The 19,652-nt window shown below is 34.7% G+C and overlaps 1 protein-coding gene across 2 annotated transcripts in view; it reads right to left on the bottom strand.

Moving 5' to 3' along the window:
* Positions 1–19,652, bottom strand: part of gammaCOP (coat protein (coatomer) gamma) — a 406,638-nt gene that overhangs the window by 36,761 nt on the left and 350,225 nt on the right. For both annotated transcript variants that reach the window (XM_090390747.1, XM_090390756.1), the window contains exons 19-20: positions 7,931–8,099; positions 2,333–2,433 (exon numbers count right to left, since the gene is read on the bottom strand). In XM_090390747.1, coding sequence (XP_090246873.1) covers positions 2,333–2,433; positions 7,931–8,099 — 270 coding nt within the window. The remainder of the gene's footprint in view (positions 1–2,332; positions 2,434–7,930; positions 8,100–19,652) is intronic.

The following is a 19,652-nucleotide window of genomic DNA, read 5'->3' as shown; positions in this document are numbered from 1 at the left end:
AAAAAAAAAAAAAATCTTTCCTAATTTTTTATTGTATTAATTTTTTTTTTTTAAAAGGAAAGTTATTGACCTTTTTAGTTATCTTACACCAGCTACTTAGGTGGCGCTTTTTGGAATTGTCAGTTAGTGTTTAATTTTGAGCTTAATGTACTGAAGATGCCTGTGACACACAGGCGAAAATTATACTAATAAATAATCTTTCTACGTGAGTTTTTTCCGTTATTTATTGTGTACCAAACAAAAAACTTGAAGGAATAAACTCTAAACATACAAAGCATTAGCATAAATAGTTCAATATTAAAGCATCGCCATTTGGACATTTAAAACTGTTCTTTGGATAACCTCATTGTTGGGTGTGCGATGCATTCAGAATCTCGTGAACGCCAAAGTTGAATAGCAGCACAATGACAGTCTGATAGGTTATAACTAAGGTTGTTATTAAGATGTATAGGATTAAGGATGATTTCTTTAGATTCCATTATCCTTCTTTCTAGTTCGTCGTAGCAATGAAAGATATTATTTGATCTGTCCCACAGAACTGAATGGATGAGGTTTTCTTCATTAATGTTAGCAGAAAACAGAACATGGTTTGACAGAGCACTAGCCCGTGTTCTGCGGTATGTAACATCCCTCTTGTGTTCTTCAATACGTAACTCAATAGACGTCTCAGTCTGGCCAAAATATGGTTTATCACAGTTACACCAGATCTGGTGGATGCCAGGATATTTAAGGTTGTTATGCCTTGGTTTGGGTTGGTTCAGTAAGGAATAGAGTTTAGGAAGGGAGTGAATAACGTCTTGACGTTGTATTTCGTAAGAACTCTGGCCTTTTATACTATTGGTGTCAGGCAAAGAGATAGCATGAGAGAGGATTTAAAAGTAATTTATTGATTGTTTTCTTGGAATAACCATTCTGTTGGAAAGTAGTACGAAGAAATTCAAGCTCTTTGTTAATCTCCTCCTTCTCCTCTTCACAAAGAGGGGAGCAAGCACCATTTCCTAGGCATCAAGATGATTCCAAGTTTTTGAGGTGGATAATGGTGGGACTGAGCATGGAGATATCTGTTCGTGTGAGTAGGTTTCCTGTAAATAGAGAGTTTTAATTTTTCAGAGAAGCACGCGAGTTTAACATCTAAAAAAAGGAGGAGAACAATTAACTTCAAATTCAACAGTAAATTTTATATTTGGGTGTTGACTATTCAGGTGGTCAAGAAAGGTCTAAAGAGATTCAATGGCTGTAACTCCAAATTAAAAAAACATCACCAATATATCTTTTCCATATCCTTGGTTTTAAAGGAAAAGAGGAAGATAGCCTTTTCTTCAAAATATTCTAGATAGAATAGGCTATAATGGGTTATCCATGGCTAGACCAGAATTTGGTTTGTAGATAGTATCTTTAAACTTGAAATAGCCAGAATGAATACAGTGAGTTAATAAGTACATAACCTTTTTTGATAATTTTTCTTTCAGTAGTAAAAGAACTTCTTCTTCTGCAGGTACATTAGTACATTAGCTGGCCATGAGAAATCACGGCCAGCTTTGCTATCCAGTCATTTAATTTTTAAAAAACACGTCTCTCCACTGAGTAAACCAGTCATATCACATATATGTATATGTGTGTGTATACACATCTGACTGTATTCCTGTTGGTTTTCTACCACTGTGTTGTCACTGCGTCTTTTAATTAAGCAACTCTTCAGAGTAATTACTATGGACTTCTAAAATATCTTTATCTTCAGTTTTCATGTCACCTTTAACATCTGATTCCATTTACAGTACACTTTACTCCAATTCTAAGTTTTTATAATCCTCCAAAATATTTTACCACCTTCCTGATATTTAATTTGTATTAGCTTTCCAAAGTTTTCCCATGACTTCTGTTTAGTTAGTTTTAGGGTGCTTCACTTTCTCATATTTTTTTCTATATTCTCTAAAAGAACAACTGATTTGCTTGTCAAGAACTTTCAATATGCTTTCTTCTTTTCCTTGACTGCCTCTTTAACTTCCTGAGTCAACCATGAAGTTCTGATTTTTCTATCTTTGCAGAAAACCTTACCAAATACCTCTCTCTCTCTCAATTAATGAATGTTTTCTTTGGATTTTGTCACTTAGGCTTCAAGTTTTGGTTTGGTTTTCAAATTCATTTTTTTCTTGAATAATTTTTAAGAAACTAAAAGAAACTGAGCATAAGTAAATAAATAAATAACATATATTGAAGTAAAAATTGAGTAAATGTCATAAAAGGGAAAAAATACTTTTCTGTTCCAGTGAATTAAGTTTTAGTTACTATCTAATCATAATAATAATATAACTGCAAAAAATTCAGTACATACCACATATTCATCTTCATAACCTTCATCTTCATCAGGTATTCCAGTATTAGGGTCACAGTCTTTGACTAAATATTTCAAAGTGTTACTAAAGGTACCTGCAACTGAAAAAACAAACAATTTTGTATGTCAGATGTCAATTATTAATCAATATAATGTATCCATTTTAATACTGATATCCTAATGCCACATATTCTAACTTTCTAATATTATGTTATTTTATGCATCCTTATATACAGTTTTGCCATAAATACTGTTGCAACTTCAGCACATCCCTGCACTGCCCACAGAATTGTGTTTGCACAATTCTGATTACCTAGGGATGAGAGCCTATTGTCATTCTACTAGACACTTCCTAATACCACAACTTATGTAGCAGAAGGCACTTCTCTGGTGGTATGTGAACAACAGACACAGAGATAAGATTTTTTCACCACTGAAGAGTAGTTTAACTGCCAAAACAATTAGGTATATGATATGGATGTTTGCACAGAATGAGCCATAGCACCCAGGATTCAGAGACGTGATCACCCTGTTTCAGTGATGGTTTGGTGGAGGGTGACATATCAGGGTATCCAATACATTAAAGATACCAAGAAACTATATACTGGGTTTTAATCCTTTACCCAAGGAAGCAAAACAATGTTTTGCATATGAAATATATTCACATCTGAGCTACTTGTATATAGAGGAGACTAATGACTTCACATCACTTGTCTTAGTATGTATCCCATAATGCAAAGCATACATCCTTTCAGACATGTAAAATGCTATGCATAAGGGGAAGGGTCACTACCCAGACTAGTTTCTACCTAAGTTGCATTTTTATGAGAAAGGAGTCAAAATCTCCACCAAAGTGTACCAATACAGTGTGAAATACGATTGTGAATTATGTAAAATATCTGCTATTTAGTATTCATTAAAAATCATTTAACGACTTTTCCCATGAAGATGACACAGTCGAAACAGCTCACATCCTGTTACTCCTACCCCCTAATCTTGTTTCATCATATTCTATCCTTTTCCTTTCTCCAAAAATTTCTATCTTTCACCCTGTTCCTAAAGAATTCACAGCCCACCCTTGAAACCCAGGTTTTAAATTCACATACCTTTGTCTTACCAGAAATTCTCCAACATCTCTCTCTACATTTCTACATCCTCCCATCCTTTCAGTCATACTTCACCAGTAATATAAATGTTTATCACCATATGCCAAATTCAGAAGCTCAAGAAGAAGACAACATCCTTTGTAGGATGTTCCTGGTATCCAAAATTATTCCTTCCTTATTCATGTATTCATAACTTTAAAACATCAGTAATGCCCTAAAAATTGAGTAAAAAGCCAATGACATCATAAAAAGGGGTGCTCCTAAAAAAAATAGGCAAAATAGCCATATCCCATAATGCAAAGGGTCACTACCCAGACTGGTTTCGATCTAAGTTGCATTTCTGCGAGAAAAGAGTTAAACCCTCCACCAAAGTGTATCAATACAAAGTGTGAATAATTAAAAATATTTTATTTTTAACTGAAATTTTTAGTACAGTTTATCCATATTATATACATACATGTTTGTGCAAAGATGACATTTTCTGATAGGAAAATACTAATAGCAGCTCTTTCATTCAGTGGAGAGAAAGAAAGTCTCGAAAAAGAAGAAAGAAAGTATGAATAAGAATAATAAAAAAAGGGTATTAATTCAGGAATGAGATCAGTTACATAAGAGAGTTGTACAATAAAAAATAAACTTTCCATGTTTACAGATAGCAAAATATTTTCATAGAAAAATTCATCATAGTGTCTATTTTGTTTAAGACAATTCAAGATATTCTGACCAGGAATTCTGCAACACAAATTAATGTTGCTACTTGTGTTCAAGTAATAAAGATCTCAGTAATGTGTAGGTTTATCTCAGAATCAGAACAGGTATGAATTATCTATTTTGATTTGACTAACCCAGCATTGTTTGAAGAAGAAGCATGAGCATATTATCTTTAAAGGAGTTTGCTTTAGCTGAATCAATTCAATCAGGTGTTTATACTTGTAATCTCTTGACTTTCAATATTTATTTAATTAAAAAAAAAAATTATTAAGCAATATTCATCTTGAGGAGAAAATTAAAAATAGATAGTAAATTTCCTGTATATGCACCTATTTACTTTATTAACTTATAACAGGAAACTAATTAATAAACTCCTTTTACAAACAATTGAATAAGATTGTAATTAACTATTCTGGTATAGCTGTGACTTGCAAAATGACCCACTATTTAAAAACTACATATAGAAAATGAAGAATATACATGAAAGAAAGAATGCAGAAGTAAAATAAACATGTAAATGTTAGAGAAGCAAATATTTTCTTCTTTTATATGCACACAACAGATATTTCATCAAGTATAAATAACTTATCTAAGCATCTGCAAGATGATATTGCATACAATAGATTTGTTGCAATTTATCCATGAAACGTACAACTTCAGTTTAATATTTGAAAAGTACAGGGGGGGGGTTTCCTAGAGTTACGCCAGAGATCCGTTCCTACGGACCGACATAAGGCAATTTTAGATGTAAGTCGGAATTACCATAGCCTAAGTTACTTACCTAACCTAAAACACCCTAAAGTCATATGTATATATATATCAAGAAACAGAACTAGGCCATAAATGAAAAGGGAGAACATAATTACTGTATAGTACAGAAAAATGAAACTGTAATAAAAACAAACAAACATAAAAATGAGAACAATCCCCAAAATGACAAATGAAACTGTACATTCTGTACAGGTGATTAAAAAAAACAATTCTTTACCTTTTATCCTGTGGTTGGCTTGCACAATGGAAGGGGCGTTGCAAGAAGGGAGAGACTGACTTAATGGAAAGAGGAGGCTGGAGAGTCAGGACAGGCTGCAGAAGGTGCAGGAGGTACTGCAGGTGCAACTGAAGAAGATGGAGAGGCTGGAAGAGGAACTGAAGAGACAGTTGAGGTACCAGCACCAGCTGCAGGCCTCTCTACCTTCGTGAAAAAACGTTCCAGGCTAGTCTAGAATGATACCATCCTCTTCTCCTCGTATATCTCCCTATAACACTGCAGGCAATCCATAACCCCTCAGAAGACCTTTGTGTATCTAGCAGTGTTGGGATCCTCAGCCTCAAACTTGGCCAGCCCATCCTCAATGAGGGCAAAGCCTTCCACCAAGCCCTTGGTGGTGAATCTCCTGGGTTCAGGGGTTGGAACTGTTTCTTCCTCCTCCTCCTCAATCAGCTGCTTCTCTAACTGAATGAGTTAGAGAAGCAGCTGACAACTCCTTCCCATGAGATGCCAGAAGCTCTGTGACATCTTCGGCCTCCACTTCCAAATTCCTCTGCTTCCCCAGGGCAACAACCTTCTCTGTGACAGCCTCAACTGTCTCCCCATAGCCATGGAAATCAATCACAAACTGGGGACACAGTTTGTTCCACACACACCATTCAAATTTGTCTACTTCACTTCATTCCAAGCATGCTCAATGTTTTGTATGCCATCACAAATGCTATACGATTTCCAAAAGTCTTTGAGGGTTAAGTGCCTGTCTTTTTCAGTTGCCCTGAAAGCCATAGCAAATGTCCTGTGGAGGTAGTAGGCCTTAAAGGAAGCAATAACACCCTGGTCCATAGGCTGCAAAAGGGCTGTGGTGTTTGGTTGAAGGTAAACCACCTTAACATTAGGATGAAAGTCATCCAAGTGGGCAGGATGACCAGGAGCATTGTCTAACACTAACAATGCCTTAAAGGGCAGACCCTTGACTGTACAGTACCTCTGAACTTCTGGCACAAAATGGTTGGTAAACCAGTCCTCGAAGATTTGAAGTGTCACCTATGCCTTCTTATTGGACCTCCAGATGACAGGCAGTTGACCCTTCCAAATGCCCTTTAGTGCCCTTGGATTTTCAGCCTGATAGACCAACAAGGGCTTCAGTTTTAAGTCGCCAGCAGCATTAGCCCCAAGAAGCAAAGTCAGTTTCTCCTGGTGGCCTGGTGCTGCCTTCTCCTCGTTGGCGATATAGGTACGATTAGGCATACGTTTCCAAAATAGGCCTGTCTCGTCCACATTAAACACTTGTTGAGCACTGTAGCCCCCCCCCCCGCATTATCTCAGCCAACCCCTCAGGAAATTCACCAGCTGCTTTATCATCACCACTAGCAGCTTCACCTTGCACTTTAAGGTTATGTAAATTTCCCTGAGCCTTAAACCGCATAAACCATCCTTTACTAGCATTAAACTCTTCACTTGCACTCGTTTCCCCCCCCTCACTTTTCAATGCCTCAAACAATCTTTTCGCCTTTTCTTGAATTAACATGAGGCTAATTGGGATACGGCATTGATGCTGGTCTTCCAGCCAAAGAACAAGAAGCCTTTCCATCTCAATCATGAGCCTACTACATTTTTTCGTAATCACAGTCGATTTCATGGGTGGCAATCCTTTCATGCGTTCAAGGATGTGAACTTTATCCTTGATAATAATCCCGACTGTGGTACGACTTAAGTTCAATGTACGGCCGATGTTCGTTGGCATTTCTCCCTTTTTAATGTCTAATTTCACTTCTAATGTAATGGCTTTCCTTTTCTTCGACACACTGCCATCGTAAGAGTCTGCCTCACATTTGGGAGCCACATTGAAGGATAAAAAGTCGCAAAAAAACACAAACACAAAAGTGAGAGAGCGGATGTATACAAAGCACGCGGTACCCAAGTGATGCCACCTCTCCCAAACAAACGCCGCGTAACTGCATATGCTCACAAACAAGTTCACCCGTGACGTTTGAATTCTACATCGTGCTGCTTCAAGTCGAAATTTATTTTTTAAATTATTTATGGGATTAAAGTCGAAACGACGCATGTCGAGGACCCCCCCCCCCCCCCAATGTATATAAATATATTAACTGTAACAAGTTAGCTGCTTGAATCCCCCACAAATCAAAGAGTTATATGACAACGTGTTCCAGCTGAATCAATAATCAATAAGTTGTTGTGAGGAAACAATTTGCAAGATGATGCAAAGCAAAAACATGAGTGTCAAAGTGAAAATTATTTTCTCAGTACATTCTGTCCAGCATTTGCTCATAGCAGATTTCTATGTGGCTTCTGGGAACTTCTTTCTATTCCCAAAGTTGAAGGTTTCTCTGAAAGAGATATGTAATTGAATTTATAGTTTCATAACATATGATGAGAACTGTGTGTCATCCCATAGGAACTTTTAGTAACATAACATGCATCAGAAGATAAAAAAATATCTACCTTAAAATATTTTAATGTTGTTCTGTCAAGCAAAGCAAAAAAACTGCCCGAAAGAATGCAAAAAGTGAGTAAACATTAGGATGTAGGTTTCCCAGTCCCATTTTTAACACATACACTGTGCAATTTAAGAGAAATTTTGGATTGCCAAATGCATTCCTTTAAAGAAGAATCAAAAGCAAAAATATTTAAAAAAATAAAAAATAATAGTAAATTTTAGAATTCAATCATAACGGAACTACAATCTTTTAAAAATATATACTGCTTTCTGGTTTATTTAAGCAATACGTTTATTAATCATGGGAAATTAAAATAAATTTTTTCAAATACCAATTAGTGGATCCTCAGGTATCTTCATACAGGTATATGTGGTAGCCTGTTTGTTGTATGGAAGTCTTAAACAAGAAACTGTGTGCAAAACTTCAAAACCCTCACTTGGCTCTACCTGTACTCTTACATTTTCAAGAATCTGATCATTTAGTGTGTTTGTACAATCAAACTGCAAATTAAAAAAAAAAAAAATTACAAAATAAACACCATGTATATAAGTATATTTCAATAACAGATTCATAATTTAATCAAAACAAATATAAAACAAATTTAACGAAGACACAGAATTTTATTCAAATTCAAAACCATGTTTCATTAATCTCAGTTCTTGATTTCTTAGTTGTACTAATGCTCTGAATTTATAGAAAAACCATAGGTGCTACATCCCCATTCTCGATATGGCAAGAACCAATATCAGGTTATTATTATGATTAATTTAACTATCTACTACTGTATTTTTATATTCATATAAAGAAGACAATTAGAAAAATTCATTACATTTGTTTGTTTGCTGAATGGTCAAGAGACAGTGCCACTAGAGTAATTTCATTTCGTCATTATTATTTATTTGTGTGTGTGTTAAAAGGTATTTGAAATATCTTTATATTGCAGAGTGATGATAGATCAGTAAGTAATGAGATGAATACATTTTGAGGCTATCCTCATATTTGGTACACAGACCTTGTTATCTTCGATTTCTTTAGGTTTAATGAACTCAGCTGATGGAAAAAACAGATATTAAGCACATTTGGTAAAATTTAGAAAGTGCTTTCCATTCCTTACAGACCTCCACAAGTCGACTTTTCGATCTGGCAACACTGCCAGTCGTGATATCTGCCTACTGGACGTGTGAATGTGTGATAGAAGTGATGCTCTGAAGTTTTAAACAATACTAGTAAGGATGCATAGAACTTAATGTTGTTAAGTGTTACTTGAGTGCAATTACTTTTCGAAACTTTCGGTACTGTAATATTGATTTATTTTTTAAAATTTACCCCTTATAAAATGAGCAAACAAAGAACATTATTTGATTTCCTAAATATAAATACACCTGGTAGTTCAAAAGAACACGCGAAAGTAGTGATATTGATAATTCCACGGATGATATAAATGCGTGTGAAACAAAAAATAATTTGTCATAAATGTAAAAAAAAAAATAAGTGAAAGCAAACAAAGGAAATATGATACAAGTTATATAAAATTTGGATTTATTAGTGTAGAAATGGATGAAATTCAAACACCACAATGTGTTTTTTGTGGTGTAGTCCTCTCAAATGAATATCTGAAACCAAATAAATTAAGAAGGCATTTAGAAACGAAGCATCAGCAATATAAAGATAAACCAGAAGTTTTTTTATAAGAAAAAAAAAGAAAAAAAAAAGGGATGAATTGAAAAATCAGAAGTCCTTTATGAATGTAATTACTCTTAGAAATAAATCATTAGTTAAAGCTTCATTTATATGTTTTTATATAATGAAACCTGTGGTGAATTCAGAATTCTAAAACACTAAAAAACACACGTAAGTGATAAGTTTTAATACATAAATATTTGATCCCAAGTATCTTGGGGCATTTATAAAAAAAAAAAAAAAAAAGTTTCCGTCTGATATGGTTGATTTATTCAAATTTGTTATCACATCCGGTTACTTCACTTGGAAATGTAAAGTTTACAAACAAGAAGAAGGAACAGCAATGGGGGGGTCTCCTTTATCGCCAAACTTAGCAAATCAGTTTCTAGAACAACTGGAAGAAAAAATTTTCACTTTTGAACCCACCAAACCAAAAATTTGGCTACGATACGTCGACGACATCTTTGCAGTCTGGGACCATCCTGAACATGAATTACACCTGTTTCTAGATAAAATAAACCTTCTTCACCCTCGCATCAACTTTACTCTAGAAAAAGAATCTCCACAGGGTATCTATCTCCTTTCTGGATTTACACTTCAAAGAAAGGAAGACGGTTCCATCACCATGTCTGTCTATCGCAAGCCTACATTTTCAGGTCGCTACATTCACAATTCTTCCGCTCATCATCCATCTCAGAAATTTGGCATCATTAAATCGCTAGTTAACAGAGCACACAAATTTTGCTCCTCTGAAGAATCTCTAAACCAAGAACTAGAAATAATCAAAAATAGAGCCATACTAAATGGATATAATCTTAAAACAACTCAAAAAATCATCAGTCACTTCCCCACACATCAACCTAGACAAGAAGAAGCCCATAGGATTCCCATACCTTTATGTCAAAGGCATCTCCAAACGTTTTTCAAAAATTATGAAGAAATAATTTTGCCACTACTTACAAACCCATCAACCAGATCTATAACTTGTTACCTTCTCCAAAGGCCAAACTCTCACCTCTGATGTTACCTGGCATTTATGAGATCCCATGCTCCTGCAATTTGTCTTACTTTGGACAGACAGGTAGATCTGTTCAGAAACGCATCTCGGAACATCAAGACCACATTCGTTTTTTTCAAACCGCAGAAATCTGGTCTCTCTCAACATGGAGTTGAAAACCCAAACCATAGAATCCATTGGGAAAAGTTGAAACTTTTACATAGATCTTTATATAAAGATGAACGTTTATATAAAGAAAGTGCTGAAGCCCTACTACACAGACCAAATTTAAACTGCAATAACGTTCTTACTATGGGAAATTGTCATACAAAATTGTGTAAAATACTCTTTATATATATGTTTTTTTTTTTAATTATATATATTAATTTACTTCTATAACACATTACTGCACGCATATTGAGATTCCATTGCACTCATGTGCCCAAACTGTATGTTATTCCTAGTATTGTTTGAATTACTGTACTGAGGATGTCCCAAGATACTTGGGATGAAATATTTACGTATTAAAACTTATCATTGTGGTTAGTATGTGTGTTTTTTAGTGATTCATTTATAATAGCTTTGCATATTGTGAAATCCAAGAAACCATTCACGATAGGCAAAAGTTTATTGAATGGTTAACATTTGGGAGGAACTGTTTGGAATATCAGAGGCTAATAAAATCAAAGAAATACCTATGCCGAAAGGTATCGGTCATAGAACTACACTGATTGCAGATGATCTCCAAAAGCAGTTAATTCAAAATATTAAAAATTTTCTGTGTTTTCACTACAAATAGATGAATCAACTGACGTTTCCAACAACCACTGTGCTCAAGGATAGAGAGTTAGTGGGTGGTATATATCTGCCTTACAATTTTCCAGATTATTTTTCCCATACTTCTTTGCTGTTTGTAGATCTTGATATAGAAGTAAATTGGATCCAGGATTCCTTCTGACTCTGGCAGTAGATGTATCTAGCTTGAGCCATGTATGTTTGAAAGCAATTAGGTTTGTTGTTTTGGGGTACCTGTGGAAAATATCTCAAGCTTTCTTCTAGGTTTCTTTGGCTAGCATGCAATAATCATCATTCCATGATGGCTTAAAAAAATGCGAGAACCATCTAGATGTTTTTAGGAATCGCAGTTGTGGCTGCTGCTATAATACATTGTTACATGCTTCACTGCATTACTGACAGGAGATGAGCTGACTATTACGGAATCAAAATCTGCTAATGAAGAAAAGGTGGACCAGTCAGCTTGCTCAATTTTCCATAATATCTGTAATGCAGTACATGGGTGTTCATGCAGAAAAGTGGATACCATGGAAAAAGTGATTGCTCCAAAATAGGTTGGCATCAGTTTCCTATTTAAACTATAGGGTAAATAGATAGTTACTTTGATGGCAGTGAATGTTCAGGTAGGCATACAGATTTGCTTCCCATGTTTAAGAGGGACATGTAAAAATAATCATAATTTACATTTATAAATCTTTTTTACAATTGTTTCTCTATTCTAACACATCATTAGTTTCAGTTTCGTAAAACGTACATCAGCACTTGCAATGTGCCCATTGTTAGATCTGAAATAGGCGACTTCAACCTTTATTTGACGTCACCATTCCAAAATCTAACAATTAACATAAAAGCATACTTGCATACTTATCCTTTTAGTGCAGTATAAATATGTTTTGTTTATAACAACTTCCTACATGATGAACTGTGAATTTTGTGAATTTTAAAGTTTTATATATACAAGTGTCTAACATGAATGTAAGTCAGAAAAAGGGGAAAAATAAGAGAGGAATTATTAATAAAATATTGTAAGTGAAAGAATGTGCACTATTCAACGACATAGGGTGAACTTTGCCCTATGTCGTTGAATAGTGCCCTATGTGCACTATTCAACGACATAGGGCATAGGGTGAACTTTGCCCTATGTCGTTGAATAGTGCACATAGGGCACTATTCAACGACATAGGACATAGGGTGAACTTTGCCCTATGTCGTTGAATAGTGCCCTATGTGCACTATTCAACGACATAGGGCAAAGTTCACCCTAAATACTGTAAGATCAGGGTAAGCACCCGCGGGCATCATATCTTAGAAGGCATCATGACGCATACGTTCCCCGAAACAAGAAGTCCCGTATGTTAATCGGTGAGGTAACCCTGAATTTGTGAATTTTAAAGTTTTATATATACAAGTGTCTAACATGAATGTAAGTCAGAAAAAGGGGCAAAATAAGAGAGGAATTATTAATAAAATATTGTAAGTGAAAGAATGTGCACTATTCAACGACATAGGGCAAAGTTCACCCTAAATACTGTAAGATCAGGGTAAGCACCCGCGGGCATCATATCTTAGAAGGCATCATGACGCATACGTTCCCCGAAACAAGAAGTCCCGTATGTTAATCGGTGAGGTCACCCAAACGGAGACCAATGGGTGAGACGATAAGATATTTCAAACTCGGAAAGGTGGCACTCTAGGAGAGCGAATAAAACCTGCGACACGGAAGTAAATGACCCCGTTTTTTCTTGTTCCTGAGTTTTCTCTCCGTGTGCTCCGAGAGTTCTTCGCGGTTCAGCTCTCATTTCTGAGGGCTGACTTACGATAGAGTTCAGTATGACACCGCAGTAAAGTTTCGGTAAGACTAATCGCAGGCCGTGGTGAGAAGATCATCGACGTAAAAACCAAAGCAGAAGGACAGTGTCCAGCCCAGGCGGGCACGTGTAACCCACGAGGCGATAAAAACTGAGATAACCAGATTCGAAACAAAGAACGAAGGACGGCAGAAAACCGAAGTAGAAGAAAAAGAATAGATAAGTACTCTCACTTGTTCTAGCCCCTTTTTTGAGAATTGACTAACGTTTAAAAGAACGCAATCTGAAATTTGTATTAAAAGAAAGAGTGAGGAATTAAGATCTGTGTAAATGACTATGTTTTCTTGAAACGAACTTGAAGGACTTTCAACCAGATGGAGATTCTGTCATGTTTATTCCGAAAGAGGTTATAAGATGTGTTAAAGCACCTTAATGTCCAAAAATGAGTTGTAATCGTAAAATGTAATATGTATTGAGTTATTGTGTTATTGAATTTACTGATATTTTGAAGTAAAGTACTAAAATGCTTTAAGACTGAGAGAGCGAATGAAAGGTAGAGGTTTAACATTAGATTTGATGATCAATTTAACTTGTATTGCATTACTAATTGAATTTAATAAATGTTTTGATTCCTTAATTATATGTGTTTCTGATCATGATGACTGACCCTGACCCTTCATAAAATATCGAACCTAAGAACGAGTGTGTGTGTGTGTATGCAGGAATACCCCAATTGAAAGTAAGGGCACGACTGCAAATAAGAGTAAAATTATGCCAGAGAGCCAAATTTCTAGGAATTAGATTTATATTGTTAGTAACACCTGATATTCTATAATTAACCTAAAGGCAGAGTCTATCTCTAACTTTAAGGCACAGGCTGGCGCAGTAAAAAAACAAATTTGCCTGAGTGATCAGGATAATCTATAGAATTCAGGGAACGGGTAAACTTCTGGTGGCCCTTAAAGATTAAGTTACATAAGAAGGAGCATAAGAGAAGCAAGATATAAGGCTTAGTTTATTATTAATGTGGAACGCATAACAATGATGCAACCTACTTAACGTGGAGACATATGCGATAGAATTGATATTTGTGACTGTAATAATAAATGCTAAACTTGAATAAGTTGTCCTGATACATCAATGAGAAAGATACAAGATACACATAAAATATAGAAGAAGGGACGACACAACAAATGGCGCAGCCGATAGGATTTTGATTGTATAAGGTTTTAAGTGAGCAAAAGGATAGATTCAAGAAACAGTAAATTAATGCATGATAAGATCAAACTGACTATTTAACAACAGAAATTACAACTCAACACCGTTATTATCAAAATGAAATGTAAACCATTTCAAATTCATATACTTACTAGATTCTGATAGTTGTGTTACTCTCAAATTCTTTTTTATTGTAATTTAAAATTGTTAAGTGTTGAGGTATTTGTGGTAGTTTGTTTAGACATTCTGTTTATGGTAACAGACATGTCAGCCATTATACGTAACTTCTTGCTTGCCATTTACATGGAGTGTGCATGCATGCAGAGGAAAACTGATAAGTGATTGACAGCTGACAGAGAGTGTTAGATATCGAGTTAACGAGGAAAACAAAAGAGAGCTAATGAAATTTGAGAACGGCAAACGAAGAATTTTGTTCTTAGGAAGATTTTAAGTTTTATGTGACATTTGGGAGAATATTAATGGAAGATTCCAAACAGGAAATATAGAACTAGCAGTCTTTAAACTGTAGGAGTTAAGACTATATGTAGAAGGAACGATGAGAGTAAACCAGAAACGATGCTGTTTGGGATGATTGAAAGAAAGAACAAAAGAGGAAGACCAAACAGAGAATGGGGCATTATTGACATTGCCAAATGGTGCAGAAACTCTGTACACAAACTGAGTCATCTTGCACAAAATAGACTGCAATGGAAGACTCATATCAAGATGGCATTAGACACCTACGGGCATTGAACCCATGGTTGTTGTTGAAAAAAATCATAAAAGGGAAAAACAATGTTTTTCCATTCTTTGAATAAAATTTTATCATCATCAAATTCTTGCCATGTACCCACAAAGGGGTGTACAGGATATGATAATACTGTTAAACTGTGAATGAAATTATTTTGTATGTTTTTGTTCTTCATTCACATTTAACATAATCTACCATATACTAAGCAAGACTTGTTTATATATTATTTGTTAGTCCCTTGCTTAAGATTTATTATTCATGTAATTTTCCTTGAAGTTCTAATAATAATTAGAAAATTAATCAAAGATATATTAATGAAAAGACTGTATTAAATATTATTAAGCTATTTTATTTACTACTATGTTATAAGAGTTTGTATTTGATAATTTAACTGCACATTAATTGAAATGTAAATATTCTCTTTTTATTCCTATTTGTAGAAGTTTAATGTTATGCAATAGCTAAATTTTATGTTTTTTTTTGTTGTCATGGAAACGTATGTAAGTGAGCGAGCACGTTTTGAAACACCACTTGAGGAGAAGATTTATTGAAAAGAGTTTTAGAAAGAAATCACGAGAATAATTTAGGTGGGAAGAACAGATATATAAGCGATGAATGCTGAAATTATTAATTAATTAAGGGGAGATTAGAGGAATTAAGAGAGAGAGAGAGAGAGAGAGAGAGAAAGGAGAGGATTGGCATTAGGTTGGAATTGGAGCATTCGGCAATCACAGTGCGATAATAGCAAGTCGGCAAGTCACTCAAGCAGCTAATAAAGTCTACTAGTCGAGAGGCAGTTAGCTAATAAATTGTAGAATAACAATTATAGCTATGGAAGACAACTGAGTGACTACTAAATAGACTAGCGATATTTGAGTTGAGATTCAATTTCAGGGCCGACCTTTCAAGGACATACAGAACCTCGAAGCAAAGTACAGAGTTATTAGCAAATAGTAGAGGCTGTAAAATTGAAGTTTACCGTTAGCTGTGCTTAGAAATATATTGCCTAAAGAATTAAATGAATGCAGGAAGAATGAACAGCTGTGCATATAAAACCTCAAGTTAAGGAATTATTGTGTATTGCCTTAATTCATAAGTGATCGGTAGTATTTCATGCAAGAACGTTTGTTTATGTGTATAGTGACCAACGATTTATTTTAATGAGTGCCGTTTATTGTTAAAAGTGTTTGCGGATATAAAAAGTCAACAGGATTTGAATGTGTATAAGTTGATGAAGATAGAAGATTACCGGTAAGATTATTCCAACCATTAATATTCCTATACAGAGAAGTGTGTGAGTTTCATCCTAGAATTTCTCTATTGTTAACTGTAACTATTGTGAAGATTAGCTGAAGTGTAAATTTAAAAGTGTTTGCTTGTAAAGTGGTGCTACTACGATTTTATTATATTTGGAACTTAAGGAACTGTGAGAAGACTATTATGGAGATAAGAGATTTACCATTGTCTGAATTTGTATGATTGTACTTATCAGAGAAGCTAAAACGTTTGTGGTATCTTAATTACTGATTTGAAGTTAAGTGTAAAATTTGTGATTTTAAAATTAAATGTTTGTTTTTGTTAATCAAAAGTTGTATTTTGCCTGAATCTCTTTTACTGCACCATTCATAAAATATTCGAACCAAGGCGGGTAAATTAAGTAAGTTAAATATTCTCGGCCAGTATATATAATAACAACATTTAAAGGGAGGGTAGTTGAGAGTTGGTTTATCTTCAATTCTTGAACTAATTCAGATATAAAGTGGTGCAGTCTTTAAATATAAATTTTCTTTATATTTGAATTAGAAATCAACTTACAACTTATCAATTAGTTAAGAACATCATAATAGTAATCATGTCGGATCCAAAGTATAGATTGAAAAGAAGTAGGATCCAACAAAATGGCGCAGTCGACAGGATTTGAATTCACTAATAAAGATTGTGATATTAAGTATTAGATTTTGTAATAGTAAAGCGTATTTAAAGATAAATTAAGTGAATCAAGTGAATTGGTTGTAAACCAGAATCAGGCAAACAGAGAAATTATTTTAGGATTCTATTTTTTTAAAAGTTGTTGTTAATAGATTAATATGGCTGTTTCATCAACTTCTAAAATGGAAGATAGTGAATTTTTTCGTACAATGAACCCACAACAGGTTTTTCCCCAGTTTTCAAGTGAAAAATCAGATGATGTACTGTCCTTTTTTGCTTATGTTGAAAAACTTAGGGAAATAGCTAACTGGACTGATTTCCAATTACTTATATTATTAAGAAGTAAGTTAATTGGCAAAGCAAAAACTTTTTTGTACTCATCTCCAGTGCTAAAAGAAACATTAGAATACAAGAAATTTAAGGATGAACTAATCTCTAGATTTTCCCATACTAAGTGCTACCTTCGAACCCTTATAGAGCTCCACGAGCGCATGCAAGGTGACAAAGAAGATGTGACTAATTGTTTTAACAGATTGGTGAACATTGCTAAATCTATGAAGGTGTCCCCTGCAGAAAAACCTCACTTAGATTGGATTATGTTTCAACAATTTCAACTGGGATTGCATGAAAATTTAAGAGAAGTCATTTACAAAAAAAAAGCCTGTCAGTTTAGAAGCATGTTATAATCTGGCCAAAGAAAGAGAGAAAATATTGGAGGAAATGCAACAAATATACTCCATGAAACAATACTTATGCAGGACTGTAATGATCAACTTACACCTTTACCAATTCTTGAATACTTTCCAAACTGTAAAAAAAGGAAAGAGATTAAGAATGAGGAAGTCAATGTAGATAACTCTACCACCTTGAATAACAAACCAGATTCACTAGACTACAACTCCCATAGAATGCAAAGTGTGACAATGACCAAAGAGAATGGCGGGTTACCTTTAACTCTTGTGCAAGGTCTGATTGGGAGGATTCCATGCAATATTCTTTTAAATACTGGAGCCCATATATCAGTTATTTCTAACTCCATGGTGAATAAGCTTGTTGATGATTCTTCTGATAACATCACCCTAATTCAGAAACCAGTAAAAATCATGGGAATTGCTAAAATTGAACTGATTGCCACAAGAAAAATAAATGCTGAAATTTCCATACCTTGCTTTCCGATTGAGTTCTCACATGAACTCATTATTCTTCCAGAAATTGCTGACACGAATGACCAGATCATACTAGGACTTGATTTCCTACAGAAAAATAAAATCGTGTGTGACTTTGCCTTCGAAACCATTTCCTTGTGTGGCGTGAGTTATCAATCAATGTACAATGAAGACAATAAAAGGGAACTATGTAACAAGATGAAGATTGAAACCTTAAACTTTGAAGACGGATTAAGTGATAAAAAAAAAAAATTGTTGCACGAAGCTATCAATTTAGCAGAATCAAAAACCGATAGAGTAGAAATAAGGAAATTCATTCTGTCAATTTTCCAAAAATATCCCCAAACATTCACTGAAGATATTAGCTCATTGACCTGTACAAACAAGGTAGAGCATTCCATTGAAATCACTTCAGAAACGCCTATCTACACTAAGCAGTACAAAACCCCCCTTAAATATCTAGACAGACTTCAGATCCTTCTGAATGATTATAAAAGAGCTGGGATCATAGAAAAGTCTAATTCCAGATGGAATAGCCCTTTTTTGTTGGTAGAAAAACCTGACGGAAGTCTCAGATTTATATTAGATCTGTGTGAAATTAATAAGATCACTAAGCCCATTGATTTTCCTCTATGAAACATAGAAGAGCTCCTGACTAGTCTAGAGGGAGCAAAATACTTTTCAAAATTGGACCTGAACTCTGGCTATTTCCAGATACCTCTTAGAAAGGAGGACAGACAGTTTTTTGCCTTTACCACTCGATGGTAAAAATACCAACTTTGTCGACTTCCTCAAGGGGCCAGAAATTCAGCTGTGAGTTTTCAGCATCTGATGAATACTGTACTCTCAGACATGTTAGGAAAGGGAGTCATATGTTTCCAAGATGACCTATTAATTTACACCCCAGACCTAACATCACATGAAGAAATTTTAGATAATGTATTAAATAGACTAAACTTGTCACATCTATCGTTGAAGTGCTCAAAATGTAAATTCTTCATGAAGAAAGTTGAATACCTAGGACATGTTGTCAGTGAGGCTGTAATAATCCCCACTCAAGAAAACATCTCTGCTATTCTAAGGGCGAAAATACCCACCTCTGTGAGACAAGCACGAAGATACTTAGGAATGGTAAACTTCTATAGAAAATTTATTCCAAATTGTTCTCAAATAATGGAGCCCATAATTAAATTAACTAAAAAAGGGGGAAAAGTTCATTTGGGGAAAGGAACAGGAATCTGCCCATAAATCCTTAAATTTAGCATTAACTAGATCTCCTGTCCTCACTCATCCCACTCTTGGAGAACCCTTCTATCTTGCAGCAGATGACTCGAATGACACAATTGCAGCGGTAATAGAACAAAAGAAGAAAGAAGAAATTAGACCCATTGCACTCCTAAGTAGAAAACTATCTGCATCAGAAAAAAATTACTCAGTTATTGAAAAAGAAACACTAGCTATTGTGCATGCCTTAAGGAAATTCAGATACATGTTACTGGAACAAGAAATTTTTTTAAGATCGGACCATAAACCCCTAACTTTTTTATCCACAATGAAGGATAAAAACCAAAGGATTATTCAATGGGCCTTAGAATTACAAGAATTCCAAATACAGATATGTTATATTCCTGGAAAACTTAATGTAGTTGCTGACTACTTATCCAGGGCTCTAGATGATAAAGTAGATGAAAGTACCAGTGCAAAGGAAA

The sequence above is a fragment of the Typopeltis vanoorti genome, chromosome 1, assembly GCF_054136105.1.
Source record: "Typopeltis vanoorti isolate ZY-2024b chromosome 1, IOZ_Tvanoo_1.0, whole genome shotgun sequence".
Classification (NCBI taxonomy): Eukaryota; Metazoa; Arthropoda; class Arachnida; order Uropygi; family Thelyphonidae; genus Typopeltis; species Typopeltis vanoorti.
The sequence above is the reverse complement of the archived record's forward strand: the minus strand, read 5'-3'. Positions and strand labels throughout refer to the sequence as shown.